The sequence below is a fragment of the Haliaeetus albicilla genome, chromosome 18 (genome assembly GCF_947461875.1).
Source record: "Haliaeetus albicilla chromosome 18, bHalAlb1.1, whole genome shotgun sequence".
NCBI classification, from domain to species: domain Eukaryota; kingdom Metazoa; phylum Chordata; class Aves; order Accipitriformes; family Accipitridae; genus Haliaeetus; species Haliaeetus albicilla.
The window spans coordinates 28,600,251-28,622,294 of NC_091500.1; the positions used below are offsets into that span (position 1 = coordinate 28,600,251).

The following is a 22,044-nucleotide window of genomic DNA, read 5'->3' on the forward strand; positions in this document are numbered from 1 at the left end:
ATCCCTATAGAGGACATGTGCTCCGTATAGGGGACATGTGATCCCTATAGGGGACGAGTGTGGGATGCCTATAGGGGACGTGTAGGACCCCTATAGGGGACATGTGCTTGCTCCAGGGCCCACGTGTTCCCCATCAGGCGCTCGCTCCCTCCATAGTGACATCCCTTCCCCATAGGGTGCCATGGGTTCCCTATAGCAGTGCCGTGTGCTCCATGGGTCCCGCTCCAACTGGGGAAACTGAGGCTGCGGGGCTGCCCCGACCCCCCCCCCGACCCCCCAATTCCCCCCAAATTCCCCCCAAATTCCCCCCCAGGCTCCTCTCAGCATCTCTGGCCTTTATTGAGCCGCTCCCAGGGGTGCTGGGGCGGGACGTGCAGCGTTGGGGAGGGGGAGGGGGGGGACACGGGGGGGGGGGGGCCTGGGCCCCGAGGGACCCCCCCCAACACGGGGGGATGGGGGGGCACAGTGGGTCCCTGGGTGGGTTGGGGGGGGGCACAGCCAAGGTGCCAAGCGAAGGGACCCGGGGGGGCGGGGGTGCAAGGAGGGGGGGGGGGGGGGCTGACACCCCCCCCTCTCCTCGGGGGGGGTGACCCCCTATTTGGGGGGTTGACCCCCACTTGGGGGGGCTGACGCCGGAGTGGGGGGGCCCAGACATTCCTCCAGGTATCGGCTTAAGGCATCTCGAAGCGGACCCCGGGCAGCACCCCCAGCCCCGGCTGGGCCCCCCCCAGGAGAGTGGGGGGGTTCCAGGAAAGGGGGGGGGTGGTCCTGAGGAGGGAGACGACCCCCCCCCCCAGGGACGACCCCCCCCCCGCCGTGGGTGAGGACGGGGCGAGCGTGGCGGCGAGCACACAGGACACGGAGGTGACACCGGGACATGCGAGCGGAGACGGGTCCGGTGGGACCTGCGGGGGGGACAGGAGGGGTTGGGGGGCACGGACACCCCCCCCCAAGGGTGTCCCCGAGGGATATGGGGGACCCCAGGGTGCTGTGAGGTCCCTGAGAGATGTTGGGGGACCCCAGGACTTGCAGGGCTCTGGGTGGGGGGGACCCAAGGGATGTGGTGGGGACTGGGGGGGCAGGGACTTGGGGGCACCCATGGGATGGAGGGGGGGCTCCAGGGGATGTGCGGGGTCCCGAGGGGATGGTGGGTGCCCTCCGGGGAGGGACACGTGAGATTTGGGGACCCAAGGGATGTGGGGGCACGCAAGGCATCTGGGGGGGTCTGGGGGGGTGCAGGGTCTTGGGGGCTCCCATGGGATGGTGGGGGGAGTCTGGGATTGGGGGGGGATAGGGATTCAGGGGCACCCAAGAGATGGGGAGGGGGTCTGGGGGATGGGGGTGGTCCCAGGGGATGTGGGGGGTCCCTAGGGGATGGTGGGAGCCCTCTGGGGGGGGACACATGTGAGATTTGGGGACCCAAGGGATATGGGGGCACCCAAGGGATGGGGGGGGCACAAGGGATTTGGGGTCCCAAGGGGATGGGGGGGCTCAAGGGATGCAGGGGGAACCCAAAAGATATGGGGGGGTGATATGGGGGTCCCCGGGGGGCACCTGAGGAACTGGGGGGGGGTCCCCAGTACCTGGCGGGGGGGGGCATTAGCTGGCCGCCGTCTCCTGGCGCAGGGGGAAGAGCTTGGATTGCTCTTCGGCCTCGCAGGCGCAGGACAGGTCACTCCTGGGGGGGACACACGGGGGTCAGCCTGGGCCTGGCCCCCCCCCGGCCCTGAGACCCCCCCAGCCACAGCCCCCCCCAACCCCCCTTACCTGTTATCATTGATATCTGTCATGTTCCCTGCAAGAAAGAGCAGCAGCTCCAGGGGGGGGTTATGGGGACATCCTCCCCTCCATGCCCCCATTCCACAACTGGGGACCCCCCCACACCCCCTCCCAGGGCCCCCCCTCACCATTATCCACGTTGAGCTGCTGGTAGGTGTCCGGGGGGCTGCTGGAGAGCGTGGTGGGGCCGCTGGCAAAGCTGGGGGGGGCACACAAGGATTGGGGGAGACAGAGGCCTTGAGACCCCCTGGGCACTGCTGGCACTGCGGGGGGGGGACACCCCATCCCCTGCACTCCTCCATCCCCCCAGAAGCCCTGTGCCCCCCCCATAACCCCTGTACCCCCCCCATGTCACTGCACCCCCTTTTGCCCCCCCAGCCCTGTCCCCAGCATCCCATGGATCCCCCACGCCCTGTCCCCTGTTGCCCCCCCCCGCACCCCCCATCCCCCCCTATTCTTTGCCCCCTGAATCTCCCCATGCCCCCCCCCCAATCTCTCCCTGCACCCCTCCATGCCCTCCCCACCCTCCCCCCAGGAGCCCCCCCATGGCCCCCCCTGCCATGCCCAGCCCCCCCGTGCCCCCCCCCACTACTTACAGGCCCTGGGGGCCGGGGCCGGGCAGGGCCCCCCCCCCGGGGTACCCCTGGAAGAGGCTGTTGGTGTAGCTGAGGCCGGTGGGTGACGCCGCTGGCACCTGCCCTGGTCGCACTGGCTTGGCTGGGGGGGGGACAGGGGGGGCTGAGGGGTGCTGGCTGACACCCTGGGGTCTCCTGGGGTGCCCCCCCCAAGTGTCTGTGCCACCCCCCGGGCCAGGCTCCCCTGCCCCTGCGCACCCCGTGCACCCCAGAGCATGCCAGGCGCCTGTGCCCACCCTGCACCCCTGGTCCCTGCGCCTGCTCTGTACCTCATGCGCCCTAGTGCGTGCCAGGTGCTTGTGCCCACCCTGCACCCCCAGGACCCCCTACACGCCCCCCCGTGCCCACTCTGCACCCCATATACCTGTACCCACCCTGCACCCCTTGCACCTCATATACCCATGCCCAACCTGCACCCCAGACACCCCCTGCACCCCTCGCACCCCATATACCTGTGCCCACCCTTGCACCCCATCTACCCCATACCCACCCTTGCACCCCAGGCACCCCCTATACCCCCTACACCTCTCACCCCCCTCCCCATGCCCACCCTGCATCCCTTGTACCCCATGTACCCATGCCCACCCTTGCACCCCAGGCACCCACTACACCCCCTACACCCCCTCTCCCCATGCCCACCCTGCACCCTACCCACCCTGCACCCCAGACACCCCATATACCCGTGCCCACCCTGCACCCCAGACACCCCTTAAACCCCAGCTCCCCCGTGCCCACCCTGCACCCCTCGCACCCCATATACCCGTGCCCACCCTTGCACCCCATCTCCACCATACCCACCCTGCACCCCAAGCACCCACTACACCCCCTACACCCCCATACCCCATGCCCACCCTGCACCCCAGACACCCCCTGCACCCCTCGGACCCCATATACCCGTGCCCACCCTTGCACTCCAGCTCCTCCATACCCACCCTGCACCCCAGGCACCCACTACACCCCCTCTCCCCATACCCACCCTGCACCCTACCCACCCTGCACCCCAGACACCCCCTGCACCCCTCGCACCCCATATACCTGTGCTCACCCTTGCACCCCATCTCCACCATACCCACCCTGCACCCCAAGCACCCACTACACCCCCTACACCCCCATACCCCATGCCCACCCTGCACCCCAGACACCCCCTGCACCCCTCGGACCCCATATACCTGTGCCCACCCTTGCACTCCAGCTCCTCCATACCCACCCCGCACCCCAGGCACCCACTACACCCCCTACACCCCCTCTCCCCATACCCACCCTGCACCCTACCCACCCTGCACCCCAGACACCCCCTGCACCCCTCGCACCCCATATACCCGTGCTCACCCTTGCACCCCATCTCCCCCATACCCACCCTGCACCCCAAGCACCCACTACACCCCCTACACCCCCATACCCCATGCCCACCCTGCACCCCAGACACCCCCTGCACCCCTCGGACCCCATATACCCGTACCCACCCCGCACCCCGGCCACCCCCCCCCCCGTACCAATGTGGGCGCTGTGGGTGCGGCGGGCGGCCCCCCGTGCCCTGACGGCCTCCCTGATGCGTTCCACCTCTTGCTGGTAGCGACGCTTGTCGAGGCGAGCACCCTCCTTGGCCTCCCTCAGAGCACCCTCCAGGGCCTGCACTCGCCCAGCCGTAGCCCGCAAGCGTTTCTCCAGCTTCGGAAGCTCGCAGCGCAGGTCTGCATTGTCACGGACCAGCTGCGCGACCCCCCGTCAGCCCACCCACCCGCCCACCTGCACCCACCTACCTGCGCTCGGCAGCGCCCGTTGGGAACCGCCAGCATCGGGCAGGGGGTTTGTCGATAGCGGGGTAGTGGGTGGTGGGGGGGGGACACCCACCCGCAACCGGCACCGGTGTACCCACTCACAAGAGGGACCCAGCGGTACTAGGGACCCGGTGGTGATAGGCACCCGCCGGCATTGGGGCACCCATCGGTAATGGGGGACCCACTCACAGTGGGCACCCGGTGACACCCGGCACCCATCAGCATTGGGCACCCACTCACAACGGACACCCAGTACCCATCAGCATTGGGCACCCACTCACAACGGACACCCGGCACCCATCAGCATTGGGCACCCACTCACAACGGACACCCGGCACCCATCAGCATTGGGCACCCACTCACAACGGACACCCAGCACCCACCAGCATTGGGCACCCACTCACAAGAGGCATCCAGTGACACCCAGTGGCATTGGGCACCCACTCACAACAGGCACCCGGCACCCATCAGCATTGGGCACCCACTCGCAATGGGCACCCGGCACCCACCAGCATTGGGCACCCACTCACAAGAGGCATCCAGTGACACCCAGTGGCATTGGGCACCCACTCACAACAGGCACCCGGCACCCATCAGCATTGGGCACCCACTCGCAATGGGCACCCGGCACCCATCAGCATTGGGCACCCGGCACCCATCAGCATTGGGCACCCACTCGCAATGGGCACCCAGCAACACCCAGCACCCATCAGCATTGGGCACCCACTCATAACGAGCACCCAGTGACACCCAGCACCCATCAGCATTGGGCACCCACTCAGAACAGGCACCCAGCACCCATCAGCATTGGGCACCCACTCGCAATGGGCACCCAGCAACACCCAGCACCCATCAGCATTGGGCACCCACTCACAACAGGCATCCAGCACCCATCGGCACAGGGGCAGCTGCTGGCACTGGAGCACCCACCGGCACCAAATCACTCACCCACACCAGGACACCCATTGGCACTGGGGCACCCATTAGCACCCACCAGTACTGGGCACCCACCAGTATTGGGTACCCACCAGCGCTGGGGCACCCATTGGCACCAGAGCACCCACTGTCCCTGAGACACCTGCCCGCACTGGGGTACCTCCTGCACCCCCCCAGCACCAGCCGCTGCACCGACAGCCCCACCAGCACCCACCAGCACCCACCACTGGTTACCAGCACCCACCACTGGTTACCAGCACCCACCCAGGCCACCCTCACCCGCCCCCCAGCAGTGTCAGGAAGGGGGGGGGGGATGTCCCAGCCCCCCAGAAGTGCCTGGTGGGGGGTCCCAGCCCCCCATGGCCACATGCAGTGTGGGGGGGACACAGGTAGTGAGCTGGGGGGGGGCACCACAGGCAGGCGGGGGGGGGGGCAGCAGGCGGGGGGGGGGCAGCAGGCGGGGGGGGGGCAGGAAAGTGGTGGTCAGGCCAGTGCCCCTCCCTCCACTGCAAAACTGGGGGGGCTCTGGGTGGCCGGGGGGGGTAATCCCCCTGCCCCACATCCATCCTTCCCGGGGGGGGGGGAAGTGGGGGGACCCCCCCCACGCGTGTCCTGCTCGTGTGGGTGGCTGGGAGGGGGGGGTCGCGGTACCTTGGATACCCAGAGATCCAGCTAGGGAGGAGGCAGCGAAGGGGGGGGGGGGCAACAGAGCAGGCATCAGCGTGTGCCCCCCCCTTGGCCATGCTACCCCCAGAGGGTCTTTGGGGGGGGAGCCCAGGATGGAAAGGGGGGAGCAGGATGGAGCAGGGCGCTGGGGGGGGGGGTGATGCCAAGGGGGGGGGCTTGCAGTATAGGGGGGCTGGAGGGGGCCCCCCCCCCTTTCCCCCCCCGCCCACCTGTTTGTGAACCTTTGTAAGCTGCTCCAGGTTGTTCTCAAGAAAGGAAATCTTCTGCTTCTGGGAGTGCAGCCCCCCACTGTCCTCAGGCTCCAGCTCTGCGCTCTGCAGGGGGTGGGGGGGACATGGAGGGACACCCCCCCCCACTGGGCTGGCACCCCCAACCCGGGCTGGCACCCCCCCAGTCTGGGCTGGCACCCCCCAACTGGGGATCATGCCCCCCTAACCTGGGTTGGTACCCCCAAACTAGGCTGGTTCCCCCACCCTGGGCTGGCACTCCCCTCAAACAGGGATCAGACCCCCCCAACCTGAGTTGGCACCCCCAACATAGGCTGGCAGCCCCCCCCAAACAGGGATTAGACCCCCCCCCAACCCAGGATCAGACCCCCCCAACCCAGGTTGGCACCTCCAACATGGCCTGGCACCCCCCAACCTGGCCTGGCACCCCAACCCAGGCTGCCACCCCCCCCATGATGCTGGCCTGAGACCCCCCAACCTAAGCCAGGGCCCCCCCACGATGCCCAAGCTGGGACCCCCCCACACCTAAGCCGGGACCCCCAACCAACGCTTGGACCCCCCCCAGGCCAAGACCCCCCTCCCTCCCCTTACAGCCCCCCCTTCCCCTCCCAGCTCTGACCCCACTCTTTCCCCCTACCCTCTCTATTTTCACCCCCCAATTTTTACCCCCCCTTTTGCCCCCCCCTCACTTTCTTGACTCGAGTCGTGACGTCTTGAACAAACAGCTTGCGCAAGTTGTGGAGGGTCTGGAGTTCACGGGCCTGGGGGGGGGGCAGGGTTGAGGGGGTGCACGGTGACCCCCAGACCCCCCCAACCCCCCCCAGATGCCCCCCCCCCACTTACCACGGTCTCCTCCAGACCCTTGAGGTCCTGCTTGGACTGCTCGTGGCGCTCATAGAGAAATCTGGGGGGAGATATGGGGGGGGTCACCGCAGGGGTGTGGGGGGTCACCCCAAGGTTGGGGGGGGTCACTCCAAGGATGGAGGGGAGGTTGGGGGGGTCTCAGGGGAGGCACAAGGATGCTGGGGGGGAGGGTGCTGAGGGCTCCTGGAGGCTTGGAGGGGCCTCAGGGGTCTTTTTGGGGGGCTGGGGGGACCCCAAGGCAGTGCAGGGTCTTAAGGGGTGTCCCCATGGAGTGGGGGGTCCTGGTGATGTTGAGGGTCCTGGGGGGGTCCCCAAGGGTCCTGGGGGTATTGGGGGTCCCAGGGCTTCTGGAGCAGGTGCAGGGTCCTGGGGGGGGTGTCCTCATGGGGGGGGTCCCAGGGGTGATGGGGCAGGTCCAGGAGTGATGGGGAGGTCCCCAAGGCTCCTGGGGGTGTTGGGGGTCCCAGAGCTCCTGGAAGTAGTGCAGGGTCCTGGGGGGAGGGTCCCAGGGGTGATGTCAGGGGTCCCAGGGGTGATGAGGGGGTCCCGGGGGTGTCCTCCTGGGTGTGAGGGTGGTGTCCCAGTGATGTTGGGGGTCCCAGGGGTGGTGGTGGGGTCCCAGGGGTGAGGGGGGGGTGGGGCAGGGGTGATGGGGGGTCCAGGGGTGATGGGGAGGTCCCCAAGGCTCCTGGGGGTGTTGGGGGTCCCAGGGCTCCTGGAGGTAGTGCAGGGTCCTGGGGGTGTCCCTGTGGGGTGGGGTCCCAGTGATGATGGGGGGTCCCAGGAGAGATGGGAGGGGGGGTCCTGGAGATGTCAAGGGGGACATCGTGGGGGGGGGGACCAGGACTCCCAGGCATGGAGGTGGATGTTGTGGCTCTGAGGGGTCCCAGGGGTGTCAGTGGGAGGGGGGGTTGGGGTCCGGGGGACCCCTGGGGTGGGGGGCTGAGGGGGGGGGGGGGGGTCTCACGTGAGCTCCTGCAGCCGGGCGGCCTTGGCCCGCTCCTCACTCCGCAGCGCCTCGTGCTCCGCACGCAGCTTCTCCAGCTCCAGCTCCAGCTTCTGGTTCAGGCTGTGGGATGGACGGATGGACAGTCATGGGGACAGATGGACAGACAGACCCATGGGGGGGACAGTCTCTGCCGCCCCCCAGTCCAGCCAGGGATGGGGACAGGGATGGGGGCTGGGGTCATTCGGGGTCAGGGACAGGGTCAAGGTTGGGGTTGGGGAGATGATGGGGTCAGGGTTGGGGGTCAAGGATGGGGTCGGGGTTGGGGACAGGGTCAGGATTGGGGATGGGAACAGGGTTGGGAACAGGGATGGGGTTGGGGACAGGGACAGGGTCAAGGCTGAGGTCAGGGTCGGGGACGAGAACGGTTTCAGAGTCGGGGACAGGGATGGGGTCACCGATGGGGTTGGAGTCAGGGATGAGATCGGAGTCAAGGTCAAATTTGGGAACAGGGACAGCAATGGGGTTGGGGACGAGGACGGGGAGGGGGCCGGGGCCGGGGCCACTCACTCCCGCAGCTCGTCGATGGTTTTCTGCCTCTCGTTGACCTCGTCCCGCAGCCGCGCCAGCTGCTTGTGCTGGGCTTCCCGCTGGCTCTCCAGCTGCAGCTCCAGCGCCTTCTGCACCCGCCGTCCTCAGCCCAGGCACAGGGACCCCCGTACCCCCGGCCCCCAACTCCTCCCGGGGACCCCCAGCACCCCAACACCTCCCCAGGGACCCCCAGCACCCCTGGAATCCAACATCTCCCAGGGAACCCCAGCACCCTTGGGACCCCAATGCCTCCCCAGGGACCCCCAGCACCCCTGGGACCCCCACTCCTCTCAGGGACCCCCAGCACTCCTGGGACACCAACGCCTCCTGGGAATCCCCAGCATCCTCCAGCACCTCCCGGGGACCCCCAACACATCCCAACCTCCCCAGCACCCTGTGGATGCCCAGCACGCCCAGGACCCCCAGCATCACCCAGCACCCCAGGGACCCCCACCCCATCTCTAGGACACCCCACGTGCCATAAGGACCCCCAACTGCACCCCCCCCCCCCAGGCCCCCTACACCCTTCAGGGACCCTGGACACCCCCCAGTGACCCCCAGGGGCACCCTGCCCCTCCTCCCATCACCTTGCTTCCCCAGCACCCTCTCACCTTGACCTCATCGGTGTCCTGGGTCTCATCCTGCTCCCGCTCCTTCCGGACCACCCCCTGCGCCGTCTCTGCAGGCCGGAGCTCACGTTGAGGGCGACAAACCGGGGAGACCACCCCCCCCAGCCCCCCTGTGTCGTGTGCTCCCCCCAGCCCCCCTCACCCTGGGCCTGCAGCCGGGCCAGCTCCTCGCTCAGGGCATCGTACGACTCTTCCAGGTGCCGCTTCTTCAGCTCCACCGTCTGCGTGTACTCCGTCAGCGAGCGGATCTTCGCCTCGTGCTGCGGGGACCAGTCTCAGCCACTGACACCCCCCCCCGGCTGGGGGCACGTGGATACCACCCCACCACCACCCCCAGGGCCACCCTATCACTGAATCACAGGGTCATCAAACCCCTGGGTCATCAAACCGTGGGGTCACCAAGTCCCAGGGCCATCAAACCCCAGGGTCAACAAACCCCGGGAACACCAAACTCTGGGGTCACCAAACCCCAGGATCACCAAACCCTGTGGTCAGCAGACCCCAGGGCCACCAAACCCCAGGGTCACCAAGTCCCAGGGCCACCAAACCCTTGGGACACCAAACTCTGGGAACACCAAACCCTGGGGACATTGAACCCTTGGGTCACCAAGCCCTGGGGTCACCAAATCCTTTGGCCACCAAGCCCTGGGAACACCCAACCCTGGGGACACTGAACCCTCGGGGCACCAAACTCTGGGGTCACTAAATCCCAGAGCCACCAAGACCTGGGGTCACCAAATCCTTCGGCCACCAAACCCTTGCATCACCAAACCTTGCAGCCACCAAACCCTGCAGCCAGCAAACCCCAAGATCACCAAACCCTGGGTCCACCAAAATCTGAGGTCACCCAGCCCTGGGGCCACCAAACCCCAGGGTCACAGAACCCTGGGGCCACCAAACCCCAGGATCACCAAACCCCAGACCACCAAACCCCGGGGTCCCCACGGCGGTGGTATTGCTCCCAGGAGGTCCCCTGTCATTCCTGTCCCCAGCCCACCTGGGAGATGAGGAGCTGGCAGGAGGAGAGCTCGCGCCCGGTCACCTCCATCTTGCGGTGGCACTCCACCTGCAGGTTCTCCAGCTGCCGGCACCGCTTCACCACCGACTTCACCTCCGACTTGATCTTGCTGATGTAGAGCCGGGCGACGGTGAACTCCTCCTCGATGGCCCCGCTGACCTCCACCGGCTGGGCACGGGCATGGGCACAGCACACGGGTCAGCGTGGCATGGCATGGCATAGTATGGTGTGGCATGGCATGGGCACGGCACGGCATGGGCATGTACCACACATGGGTATGGCACGGCATGGACGCAGCACATGCAGGGGTATGGCACGGCACACGGGTCAGCATGGCATAGTATGATATGGCGTGGGTACGGCACGGCATGAGTATGGCACACACATGGGTACGGCATGGCACGGGCAGGGGCACGGCATGGCACAGCGGAGTATGGCATGGTGTGGGTATAGCATGGCACGGCGTGGTATGGGCACGTACCACACATGGATATAGCATGGCATGGGTACGGCACAGCACGTGGGTCAGCACAGCACAGGCATGGCACAGTGTGGGTACGGCACACACAGGGTATGGTATGGCATGGCACAGGCACAGCACACACATGGATATGGCACAGCATGGGTACGGCATGGGCACAGCATGTCACAGGCGCATCAGGCATGTGGCTACAGCATGGCACGGCACGGGCACGGCACATACATGGGTTTGGCATGCCATGGCTCGGGCACAGCACGGCACGAACACGTTGCACACACGGGTATGGCGTGGTGTGACACGGCACGGGCACGGCATGACACCCCCACAGGTGCAGCCTGGCATGGCACAGCACGGCACAGGGACATCCCACCCATGGGTGCAGCCTGCCAGGGGTGTGTCCCCCCCTCACCAGCTTGATCTCGCCGTTGCCCACGATGAGGCTGAACTCGCTCAGGTCCTTCATCAGCCCGTTGAGCACCTCGGCCGCCCGCTTGCGCTGCTGTCCCCCCAGGTCCCGCACCCGCTGCAGCTCCGTCTCCAGCGACAGCGTCGTCGCCTGTGGGCACGGCACGGCCTGGCACCCCCCCAGTACCCCCCACCCTGGCACACCTAGCACACCCAGTACACCCAGCACCCCCCCCAGCACCCCTGGCAGCCCCAGCACCCCACCTGGGATCCCCCACCCTGGCACCCCGGCACACCTTGCCCCAGTATCCCCCTCCCTGGCACCCCCAGCACACCAGCACCCCCCACCCTGACATCCCCCAGTACCCCCCCAGCATCCCAGGATCTCACCCACTCCACCCACAGAGTGGTCCTCTTGTTCCCCCAGTCTGGCATCCCAGTTTAAGGAGAGAGTTTCCCAGTTTGGGATCTGGTTTGGGGGTGTCTCTCTTTGGGGTCTGGTTTGGGGGGCATCCCCTCTTTGGGGTCTGATTTTATGGGGGGCGTCCCCTCTTTGGGGTCTGGTTTCGGGACAGGGGGTCTCCTCTTTGGGATCTGGTTTGAGGGGTGGGTGGGGTCCCCTCTTTGGGGTGAGTTTGGGGTGGGGGGGCCACTCTTTGGAGTCTGGTTTGGGGGGGGTGGGGTTCTTGTTTGGGGTCCCCCTCTTTGGTGTCTGGTTTGGGGTTTAGGGGGCTCCCAGGTCTGAGGCTTCTTTTTCAGTGGATCCCTGGCCCAAAGCATCCCAGTTTGTGTCTGGGAGTCCCAGTTTGGACCTGGGGGTCTGGGCTCTGGGGTTTGCTGGTTCAGAGGCTGGGGGTCCCAGTGTGGTCCTGGTGTGGGGGTCCCAGTTTGGAGGGGCCCTGGCTCTGGGGGGCCCAGCTAGGGTGCTGATGGGGGTCCCAATTGTTTCCTAGTCTGTGTCCCATTTGCCAGACAAGGTTCCCAGTGGGGTCCCAGTGGGACACTGCAGGTCACCAGCAGGTTTCCCAGTGGGGTTCCCAGTTGAGGAGCCACTTTGGGATTCCTGGGGAGGGATCTCAGTAGAGATCCCAGTTGGGTGCCCATAAGGGTTCCCAGTAGGGTCCTAGTGGGTTTCCCAGTTGAGGAGCCACTTTGGGGTTCCTGGGGGGGGGATCTCAGTAGGGATCCCAGTTGGGTGCCCATGGGGATTCCCAGTAGGGTCCTAGTGGGGTTCCCAGTTGAGGAGACACTTTGGGGTTCCCGGGGCGGGGTTCTCAGTAGGGATCCCAGTTGGGTGCCCATGGGGGTTCCCAGTAGGGTCCTGTCAGGAATCCCCATTAGGTGCCTGCCAGGGGTCCCAGGTGGGGGTCCCGGGGGGGTCACCTCAGTGCGAGCCAGCTCGTCAGCCAGCCGGCGGTTGTGGCGGCCAGTGTCCTCGGCCTCCTGCGCCTTGCGGTCGTAGCTGCGTGCCAGCTCCTCCAGTGCCGCCAGCACCTCGGCCACCTCGGCACGGGCTGCCCCATGCTCGGCACGCAGTGCTGCCAGCTCCCGCCGCGCCGCCTCCCCACCCCCCCGTGCCGCCGCCAGCACCTGGGGGGGTCCAGAGGGTCAGGGTGGGGGGTCCCAGAGGGGTCCCAGGGGTCAGGGTGGAGGGGACCAGGGGGGTCCTGGGGAGGAGTCCCAGAGTGGTTCCAGCAGGGTCAGGTTGGGGGGTCCCAGGGACTCAGGGTGGAGGGGTCCAGGGAGTCAGGGTGGGGGTCCTAGATGAGTCCCAGGAGGTCCCAGAGGGGTCCTGGTGGGGTCAGGTTGAGGGGTCCCAGGGGTTCAGGGTGAAAGGGTCCAGGGAGTCAGGGTGGGGCTCCCAGAGGTGTCCTGGGGGTCATAGCAGGGGTCCCAGGGGAATCCAGGGGGTCCCAGGGGAATCCAGGAGGTCAGGGTGAGGGTCCCAGGGGTCATAGCGGGGGTCCCAGATGGGTCCCAGTGAGGTCAGGGTGGGAGTCCCAGGGGTCATAGCGGGGGGTCCAAGTACTCAGGGTGGAGGTGTCCAAGTGGTCAGGGTGGGGGTCCAAGCGGGTCCCAGGCGGTCTGGGTGGGGGCCCAGGGGGATCATTCCAGGGTCCCACCAGCGGGTTCCAGGGTCAGTCAGATGGAGATGGGGGGCCATGGGGGCTGGGGGGGGGGCTCACCTCCTCCTGGTCCAGCATCTGTTGCTTGAGCTTCTCCATGATTTGGCTCTGCTGGTTGATCTCATCGTCCTGGGGGGAGGACAGGAGGGTCCGCACCGGCCAGCCCCAAGGGGCTGGGGGCGGAGGGGGGGCCTCGGGGGGGTCCTGGAGGCTGCCAGGAGATCCTGGGCATCCTGGGATGCTGAGCGTCCTGGGGGATGCTGGGGGCCCTAGGAGGTTCCCAAGGGTCCTGGGGAGTCTCAGGGGTCCTGGGGGGTCCCTGGCAGGTCTAGAGGGGTCTTTGGGGGTCCCCAGAGGACCCAGGGAGGGGTCTGGGGGGGGTCCCCACCTTGTCATCCAGCTGCTTGTAGAGCTTGCGGATCTCCTCCTCGTACTTGCGGCGCTCCTCATCAGAGATGTGGATGACGATGGAGGAGCTGTTGTCGTTGAGGGGGGTCTCGTCGGAGGGTCCTGTCCCTGTCCCCTCACCCATCCCCTCGCCTGTCCCAGCCTCCGCCTCGGCCCCGCTCAGCTGCTCCGTCTCCGGCACGGCCTCACCTAGGGACACGGCCTCAGTTTCCCCATTTAGTGCTGGGACGAGGTGGATGGGGTCCCCTCCCAGATGCCAGGGTCCCCCCTCACCACTCCGCCAGCGGCTCAGCTCGGCCTCCAGCTTCCCGATGGTCTCCTTCAGCGCCTTGTTCTTCTCCTTCTCCTTCTCGTACTTCTTCTTCCACTGCTCGGCCGTCAGCTCCAGGTTCACCGATGCCGTGTTCTTGATAGTCTTGGCCCTGGATGGAGATGGGGGGGACATCGTTCAGCCGGGACCCCTCCTGCTCCCCCTTTCCAGGCAGCCTCCCGCAGGGACACCCCTGAGGGTGCCCACTCATCTCAGGGTCCACCTTGCCCCCACTCCCCTCCCAGGTCTGGGGACCCCCAATGCAGCCTCTTTTCCCCCTCAGGGGGTGCGGGGGATGCAGTTGGGGTGCAGTTGGGGTGCAATGGGTGCTTGGGGTGCATGGGGTGAAGTCAGGTTGCAATGAGCCCATGGGGTGCAGTTGGGGTACAACAGGAGCATGGGGTGCTGTTGAGGTGCAATGGGTGCTGTCGGGGTGCAGCCAGTTTTCAGTGGATACATGGGGTGCAGTTGGGGTGCAAAGGGTGCATAGGGTGCAGTTGGGGTGCATGGGGTGCTCTTGGGGTACAACAGGTGCATGGGGTGAAATTGGGGTGCCATGGGTGCTGTTGGGGTGCAATGGGTGCATAGGGTGCAACTGGGGTGCATGGGGTGCTGTTGGAGTGCAATGGGTGCATGGGGTGAAGTTGGGGTGCAATGGGTGTTGTTAAAGTGCAGTTCGGGTGCAACGGGTACATGGTGTGCAGTTGAGATACAGTTGGGACACAACGGGTGCATGGGGTGCAGCTGGGGTGCAGCTGAGGTGCAGAGGGGTGCAGAGGGGTGCAGGGGCACCCCGATACCCCCTGGCCCCTCCCCTACCTCTGCCCAAACATGAGGGTGGACTTGGTTTCGGCATCGTTGTAGCTGGAGGGGGAGCAGCAGATGAACATGGTGGTGCGGCAGTTCCCCCCCAGTGAGTCCTGCAGGATCCTTGTCATCTTGCTGTCCCGGTAGGGCACGTAGGCCTTCTGCGGGGGGGGGCACAGGAGCTCAGCATGGTCCCCCCCAAGCCCCAGGGTCCATGGGGCAGAGCAGAGGTGGGGGGGCTGGCAGGGGGAACACATGGGCTCTCACCGTGCCCTCGGCCAGGGCCGAGATGACGTTGCCCAGCGCCGACAGCGACTTGTTGATGTTCTTGGCTTCATCCAGCACGGCCCCCTCAGCCCCCGTCTTGCTGACCTGTGGGGCCAGGCAGCTCAGAGACCCCCATGGGGCCACCCCTACCCCAGGGACCTCCACCCCACTGACACCCCCAGCCCAAGAACCCCTCCAAGACCCCCAAACCCAAGGATGCCACCAGCCAGTAGATCCCCAGAGATCCCCAATCCAGAGGGCCTTCATCCAAAGACCCCCACCCCAGCCTGAAGACCCCTAACCCCAATGTCCCACAGCCTACAGACTCCCACCCTCCCAATGTCCCCCTTGGGGACATCCTCCTCCCAAGTTGCCCCAGAGACCCCCCAATCCCACATACCCAAGCCCAGGGTCCCCCAAAGATGACCCCCCCACACCAGAACCCTCCCAGCCCAAGCCCCTCAGGGTCCCTCAGTGCTGGGGACCCCCTGACCTTCTCGCTCCCGGCCAGGTCGACCAGGTAGAGCTTCCCGCTGAGCTTCTGCTCCGTCTCCACGTTCTCCTGCTTGATGTTGATGAGGAAGATGCTGTGGCTGCGGGAGCTGTGCTCGTTCATGTCTGCGGGCATGGGGAGAGGCTGCACACCCATGCCTCCAGCTCCCGGGGACCCCCGCACCCCCGTGGGACCACTGCAGCACCCCACGATGCCCCAGAGACCCCACAGTGCCCCCAGGAGTCCCCCACTGCACTCCAGGGCCCCCAGGATTCCCCAGGAACTCCGTGGGAGCCCTGTGACCTCTACAGCACCCCAGGGACCCTACAGAACCCCAGGGACCCCAAAATGCCCCAGGGACTCCAAAATGCCCCAGGGACCCCATGATGTCCCAGGGAACCCAATGATCTCTACAGTACCGCAGGGACCCCCACAATACTCCAGGGATCCCCATGGCACCCCAATGACTCCTACAGCACCCCAGGGACCCTACAGCATCCCAGGGACCCCTCCAATGCCCCTTGAACCCCCATGGTGGCCCAATGACCTCTACAGCACCCCAGGGGCCCTACAGCACCCCAGGGACCCCACAATGCTCCAAGGACCCCATGAGGCTGCAGGGACCCCCGTGATGCCCTAGGGACCCTCACGGTGCCCCAGGGACCCCCATGGTGCCCCAGACCCCCCCCCCAGTATCCCAGGGACCCCTATGTTGCCTCAATGACCCCTCCAGCACCGCAGGGACCCCCATGGTACCCCAGAACTCCCCAGCACCCCAGACACCCCACAGTACCCTGCATAGCAGTGATCCCCCCACCCCACTCTGCCCGCCCCCACCATCGCCTGCCCCCCCCCCATGTCCCCAGGGCACTCACTAGTGACAGCCACATGCCGGTTGGATTTCCCCTCATCGATCACATCCAGAATCTCCTCGGGGCTGGAGACGAAGCGCTCGGTGCAGCCCTGTGGGTGCAGGGTGGGGGGGGTGAGGCCCCAGCCCCCACTCTGGGGGTGCCCCTTGGGGTCCCCCACCCAAGGCACCCTCTGAGCCACTCCTCACCTTGACATAGGGAACCCGGTTCTTGTCTTCGTGCACCGACAGGTTGGTCTTGGTCACTGGGGGGGGGGGGGGCATGGGGTGAGGGGGCTGGGGGGACGTGACCCCCCAACACGCCCTAGGAGTTCCCATTGCCATCCAATGCCTCCCAGTGCTCCTTCATACCCTTCCACCGACTCCCAGTGCTCCCCAGTATCCATCCAGGGCCTCCCAGTGCTCCCTCATACCCTTCCACCGACTCCCAGTGCTCCCCAGTATCCATCCAGGGCCTCCCAGTGCTCCCCAGTGCCTCCAAGCTTCTCAGTGCCCCCAGTGCATCCCAATACCCACCCAGTATCTCCCAGTGCCTCCCCCAACTCACTGTCCAGCAGGTCCCGGATCTTGTCCAGATAAATTTCAAAGTAAGAAACCTAGTAGGAGGGAATTGGGGGTGTTGGGGGGGGGGGTCGGGACCCGACCTCCCAGTCCTCCCAGTGCTCCCAGTCCCTCCCAGTCCCTCCCACTCTGTCCCAGTCCCCACCTTGATGTGGAACTCAAGGTTCTCGTCCATGGCGTAGATGTGGTTGAAGATGTCCTGGGCGATGCGTGGGATGATGCCCATCTGCTGGGGATCGTGCAGCTTGCCCTGGGGGTGGCAGGGGATTGGAGGGGTGAGGGGTGAGCACCCAGGGGCATGCCAGGCCCAGGGGATGCTGCCCCCCACCCAAAGCCCCCCCTGGCCCGCTCACCTCCATGGTGTGAGTCTTGCCCGATGACGTCTGCCCGTAGGCGAAGATGGTGCCGTTGTACCCAGCCAGCACATCTGTGGGGAGGAGTGAGGGTGGGCAGAAGCCCCTCCAGGACTCCCAGGAACCCCCAAGGAATCCCAGGACCCTCAGGGACCTCACAGACACCCCCCCAAACCCCAAGGGACTCCCCTGAGATCCTCAAGGACTCCCTGATCCCCCCTAGGCACCTGAGCTCACCTCCAAGACCCCCAGCGATGCACAAGGACCCCTGAGACACCCTGAAGGACTTCACAGATACCCCCAGAACCCCTGGAGATTGCAGTGACACCCCCAAAGTCTTGCAGAGACCCCAAGACCTGCTGGACACCCCCAGGGACCCCCTGTGCATCTCCCCCTGCCAGTGTCACCCCTCAACCTGCCCCTGTCTCCTCCCAGCACCCTCCAATGTCTCCATGGATCTGGGTGTCCCCAGAGGAGGGTTCTCCAGCTAGGACCCCCCCAGAGGCCCCCCCCCGGGCCCCCCCACAAGGCCCCAGCCCTCACCCTTGACGATCTGCATGGCACAGGCATGGTAGACCTGCTCCTGGGTGGTGTTGGGGGGGAAGACGCGGTCAAAGACATAGGGTTTGCCCTGGGTGGGGGGGAGGACATGGGGGTCAGTGGCCAGAAGGGACCCCCACAAGGTGCTGGGGGCTGTGCCAGCCTCAGGGCTCCCCTTGCAGGGGGACCAGTAAGTTCTAGCAAATCCCAGTAAGGGAGGTGGGAAGTTGCAGGGGGCCTCTCACACAGCCCCGATCCCCTCATACCCCCCATACCCCCAGAACCCCATATATGCCCCATACACTCCCATGTACCCGTACACCCACCAGAGCCCCCCAATAGCCACATCTACCCCAGACCCCCATATACACTCCCCCTACACCCCCATAGACTTCACACTCTCCATATACCCCCACATACCTTCAGACCCCATACACCCTCCTAGACCCCCAGCCCCCATACACTCTCCATACACCCTCACAGACCCCCAGAACTCCATAGAGTCCCCTATAACCTCCCTACAGATTCCCATATACCCCCAACCCCCCCTACCCCCATATACTCCCCACAGACCCCTCAGCTCCCCATACATACTCATAGACCCACAGTCTCGCCATATAGCTCCGTACACCCCCATAGATCCCTCAGCCCTTCTACAGGCCCCCATAGGACCCCATAAACCCCCAATCCCCCCATACACCCCCACAGACCCCTCAGCTCTCTATACATACTCATAGACCCAGAGTGTCCCCATACAGCCCCATACACCCCCATAAATCCCTCAGCCCCTCCATACACCCCCATAGACCTCCTGGTCCCTCATACAGCCCCATACATCCCCAGATCTCCCATAGAGTCCCATAGATCTCCATAGACCCCCATAGACCCCTCAGCCCCCCCATAGGCCCCCATAGTCTCCCAGCCCCCTATACACACTCATAGATCTATATATACCACCCATAGACCCCCACAGATCTCCAACCACAGCATACAGCCCCATACACCCCCATATGTCCCCATCCCTGCCAGCCCAATAGACCACCAGCCCCCCATAGAACCCCATAGGCCCCCATAGACCCCACAGCCCCCCATAGAACCCCATAGAGCCCTCAGCCCTCCCATAGACCTCCATAGACCCCCATAGACACCTCAGCCACCCTATAGACCCCCATAGACCCCCATAGACCCCCCAGCCCCCCATAGACTCCCATACACCTCCAACCCCCATACATCCCAAGCCCCTCCTCCACCCCCACAGACCCCCATCGACCCTGCAGCCCTCCTACAGACCTCCATAGACCCCCCCTGGATCCTCATAGACCCCCATAGACCCCTCTGCCCCCCTCCAACCCCATAGGCCCCCATAGACCCCGCCGCCCCCCATAGACCTCCATAGACCCCTCAGCCCTCCTATAGACTTCCATAGACCCCCCATAGATCCTCATAGACCCCCATATACCCCTCAGCCCCCCCCCAGAGGCCCCCAGCCCCCCATAGACTCCCATACACCTCCAACCCCCATACATCCCCAGCCCCCCCTCCACCCCCATAGGCCCCCACAGACCCCCATAGACCCCCAGCCCCCCCATACACCCCCATAGACCCCCATACACCCCCGCCCCCTCCCCCGTATACCCCTCCACCCCGTTCTCCCCCGCCCACTCCCGCCCCCCCCGACCCCTTCCGGGAGCTGTCCAGGCCTCGGTGCTGAACCACCGCAGCCACCGCGGGGACACACGGACACGGGGACACAGGGACACCGGGACACACGGACACCGGGACACACGGACACGGGGACAACCGGCGACACCAGTCCGTCCCCCCTCCCCTCCCCGGGCCCCCGCAATCGCCGCAGCACGGCGCAGGGACAACCGCCCCACCCTGCCCACTGATGGTCACGAACACCCCCCCCCACTAACCCGCCCCCCCACGCACAAGCACCCCACGCAGCCCCCGCCGCTCACCCCCGCCCCCCCCACCCCCCCCCACCCCGCACAACCGTCCCACGCAACACCCCGCATTGCGCCGGCACAACCGCACAGCGACACACTACCACCCACGGAGACGGCACAGCCCCCACCCCCACGTACCCCTCAGCCCCACTGTACCCCCAGGGGGGGACCCCGCTACCCCCCCCACCCCAAGGATTCCCCACCTTTCCCTGGGACCCCCCCATCTCAGGACCGGGGTGCCCAGGCCCGGCTGGAGACACCCACCCCCCCATATACGGCCCCGTGCAAGGAAGGGGGGGGCGTTATGGGGGGGGGGCGTTATATTGGGGTTCTTGGCTGCGGTCCCTGAGCCCCCCCCCCCCCCCGGCTTCACCACTTAACAAAGGGCCGGGCCGCAGCGGGGGGGGGGGCAGGATATGCGGCAACCCCCCCCCCGCCCCGGTGCTGTCCTCAGGGCCCGATTGTGCCCCCCCCCGGAGGTCAGGGCGTCTCCGCTCATTGTAAACACACCCCACCCCACCCCCCCGCCCGGCACTGGGCCAGACTGGAGGAAACTGGGAGTGCCGGGAACCTTAGAAAAGGAATGGGGGGGGGGGGGGTAAGGGAGGGGCATGCGGGGGGGAGAGGGGGGCAGGGGAAACGCCCCGGGGGGGGGGTCTGGGCCCATTTGGGCACCGACCACACCCAGGGCGATCCCCCCCCCCCCAAATAAGCTCTGTCCGCCCCCAGCTGACTGTCACCCCCCCCCAGGTCTGATACACCCTCAACCTGACTATTCCCGCCCCCCCCTCGCTCCTCCAGCTATGTCCCCATCCCTGCCCCCCTCCCCAAGGCTGGGAGGGGGGGGTATCCCTGTGCCCCCCCCCCCCGCACTCACCCCCACCACCACGCTGTCGTCCCCCTGGAAGACGGGCAGGAATTTGTCCCCCCGCAGAATCTCCGCCGGGTTGAGGGGCCGGAACCGGCACAGGACCTTGATGCTGCACTCGGTGCTGGGCTCGGCCATGGCGGTGGGCGGGGGGGGGGGGCGCCCGGGGGGGTGGGAGAGTCGAGAAGAGTTTGGGGGGGTGAGGGGAGCCGGAGTAGGGGGGCCCCAAGGGTGCTGCTGGTCCCCAAGGGTGTGGGATGTCACCCGGCGATACGGGTGGTACCCAGGGATGCTGCTTACAACCTAAGGGTCGAGCGGTACCCAGGGATGCAGGATGTTACCCGGGGATGCTGGGTGGTACCCAGGGATGCTGGGTGGTACCCAAGGATGCAGGATGCTGCCCAGGGATGCAGGATTCTGCCCAGGGATGCTGGGTGGTACCCAAGGATGCAGGATGCTGCCCAGGGATGCCGGCTGGTACCCAGGGATGCAGGATGCTGCTCGAGGATGCAGGATGTTGCCCAGGGATGCCGGCTGGTACCCAGGGATGCCGAGTGGTACCCAGGGATGCAGGATGCTGCTCAAAGATGCAGGATGCTGCTCAAAGATGCAGGATGCTGCCCAGGGCTGCCGAGTGGTACCCAGGGATGCAGGATGCGGGAGGGAGGGCGGCGCCGGGGGGGGGATGCTCCGCAGCGCTCCTGCTGCCCCCTGCTCCAGTGACCGCGCTGCTGTCGCCACTGCAGCCCCGGTACCGGGTGTTGGGGGGGGGGAGGCCGCCCCCCCGCAAGCACACGCCCCCCCCCAACCCCCCCCGCGTTAAGGTGGAGCTGCCCGCGGCTCTTAAGGTGGATGGAGATGGCGGGGCGGGGGGGGGAATGCCCGGCTCTGGGAATAGTCACCCCAAATTGCTGATTCATTGCGGGGGTGGGGGGGGCAGGATGGTGGCGACCCTGTCCCGTCTGGGGGGGGGAGGGGGTCGGCGCAGGGCCAGGCCCCCCTGCTCCCCCCCCCCCGCCTAGCTCCCCTCCCCGAAGCGGGAAGCCAGCAGTCCTGACTCATACCCCCGCCCCCCCCAGCGCTGAGGCCGGGCACATTCGTGTCCTCGGTGGCCCTGCCCAGCCCGGGGGGGGGGGGTCCAAGCGGGGGCAGGGAAGTGCAGTCAGGGGGCACCTCTTCCCCCTGCCCCCCCCCCCCCCCGTGACCCCCAAACCCAGGCAGGAGTACCCACACGAAGCTCCCCCAGGGGGCACTCCCACGGGCAGGGGTGTGCAGCCCCCCCTCAATGTCTCCCACTCATGTCCCCCCTCCCGTGTGTGCCCCCTTTGTTCATACCTATGCCCCCTCGCCCCCCCCACGCCGTGTGTGTATGAGCCCGGTGTTCCCCCCCTTTCCCCTCCAAACACCGCGCAGGCCCCGCCCACCCGCCCTCCCTGGGCCCGCCCACCCGCCCTCCCTGGGCCCGCCCACCCGCCCTCCCTGGGCCCGCCCACCCGCGCGCTGCTCCCTTGC

At 66.6% G+C, this 22,044-nt stretch overlaps 1 protein-coding gene across 2 annotated transcripts; it reads right to left on the bottom strand.

The window, feature by feature from the left end:
* Positions 1 to 469: 469 nt before the first annotated feature.
* On the bottom strand, positions 470 to 21,292 carry KIF5A (kinesin family member 5A). 2 transcript variants are annotated; one of them, XM_069806126.1, is made up of 29 exons: positions 20,542 to 21,292; positions 17,716 to 17,803; positions 17,173 to 17,246; positions 16,965 to 17,069; positions 16,806 to 16,854; positions 16,448 to 16,503; positions 16,263 to 16,350; positions 15,388 to 15,512; positions 14,895 to 14,999; positions 14,640 to 14,788; positions 13,784 to 13,932; positions 13,491 to 13,699; positions 13,163 to 13,231; positions 12,360 to 12,566; positions 10,981 to 11,127; positions 10,070 to 10,258; positions 9,215 to 9,332; positions 9,055 to 9,122; positions 8,423 to 8,529; positions 7,874 to 7,975; positions 6,886 to 6,946; positions 6,732 to 6,803; positions 6,025 to 6,129; positions 3,908 to 4,124; positions 2,376 to 2,496; positions 1,908 to 1,978; positions 1,768 to 1,795; positions 1,584 to 1,678; positions 470 to 905 (listed from the first exon to the last, which is right to left on the bottom strand). In XM_069806126.1, the coding sequence occupies exons 1-28, from the start codon at positions 20,668 to 20,670 to the stop codon at positions 1,600 to 1,602; spliced, it is 3,087 nt and encodes a 1,028-aa protein (XP_069662227.1). In that variant the 5' UTR covers positions 20,671 to 21,292; the 3' UTR covers positions 470 to 905; positions 1,584 to 1,599. The 2 variants fall into 2 exon arrangements, with proteins under 2 accessions (XP_069662227.1, XP_069662226.1); XM_069806125.1 differs by having other exon boundaries at positions 8,423 to 8,532; positions 20,542 to 21,291.
* Between the last annotated feature and the right edge of the window lie 752 nt (positions 21,293 to 22,044).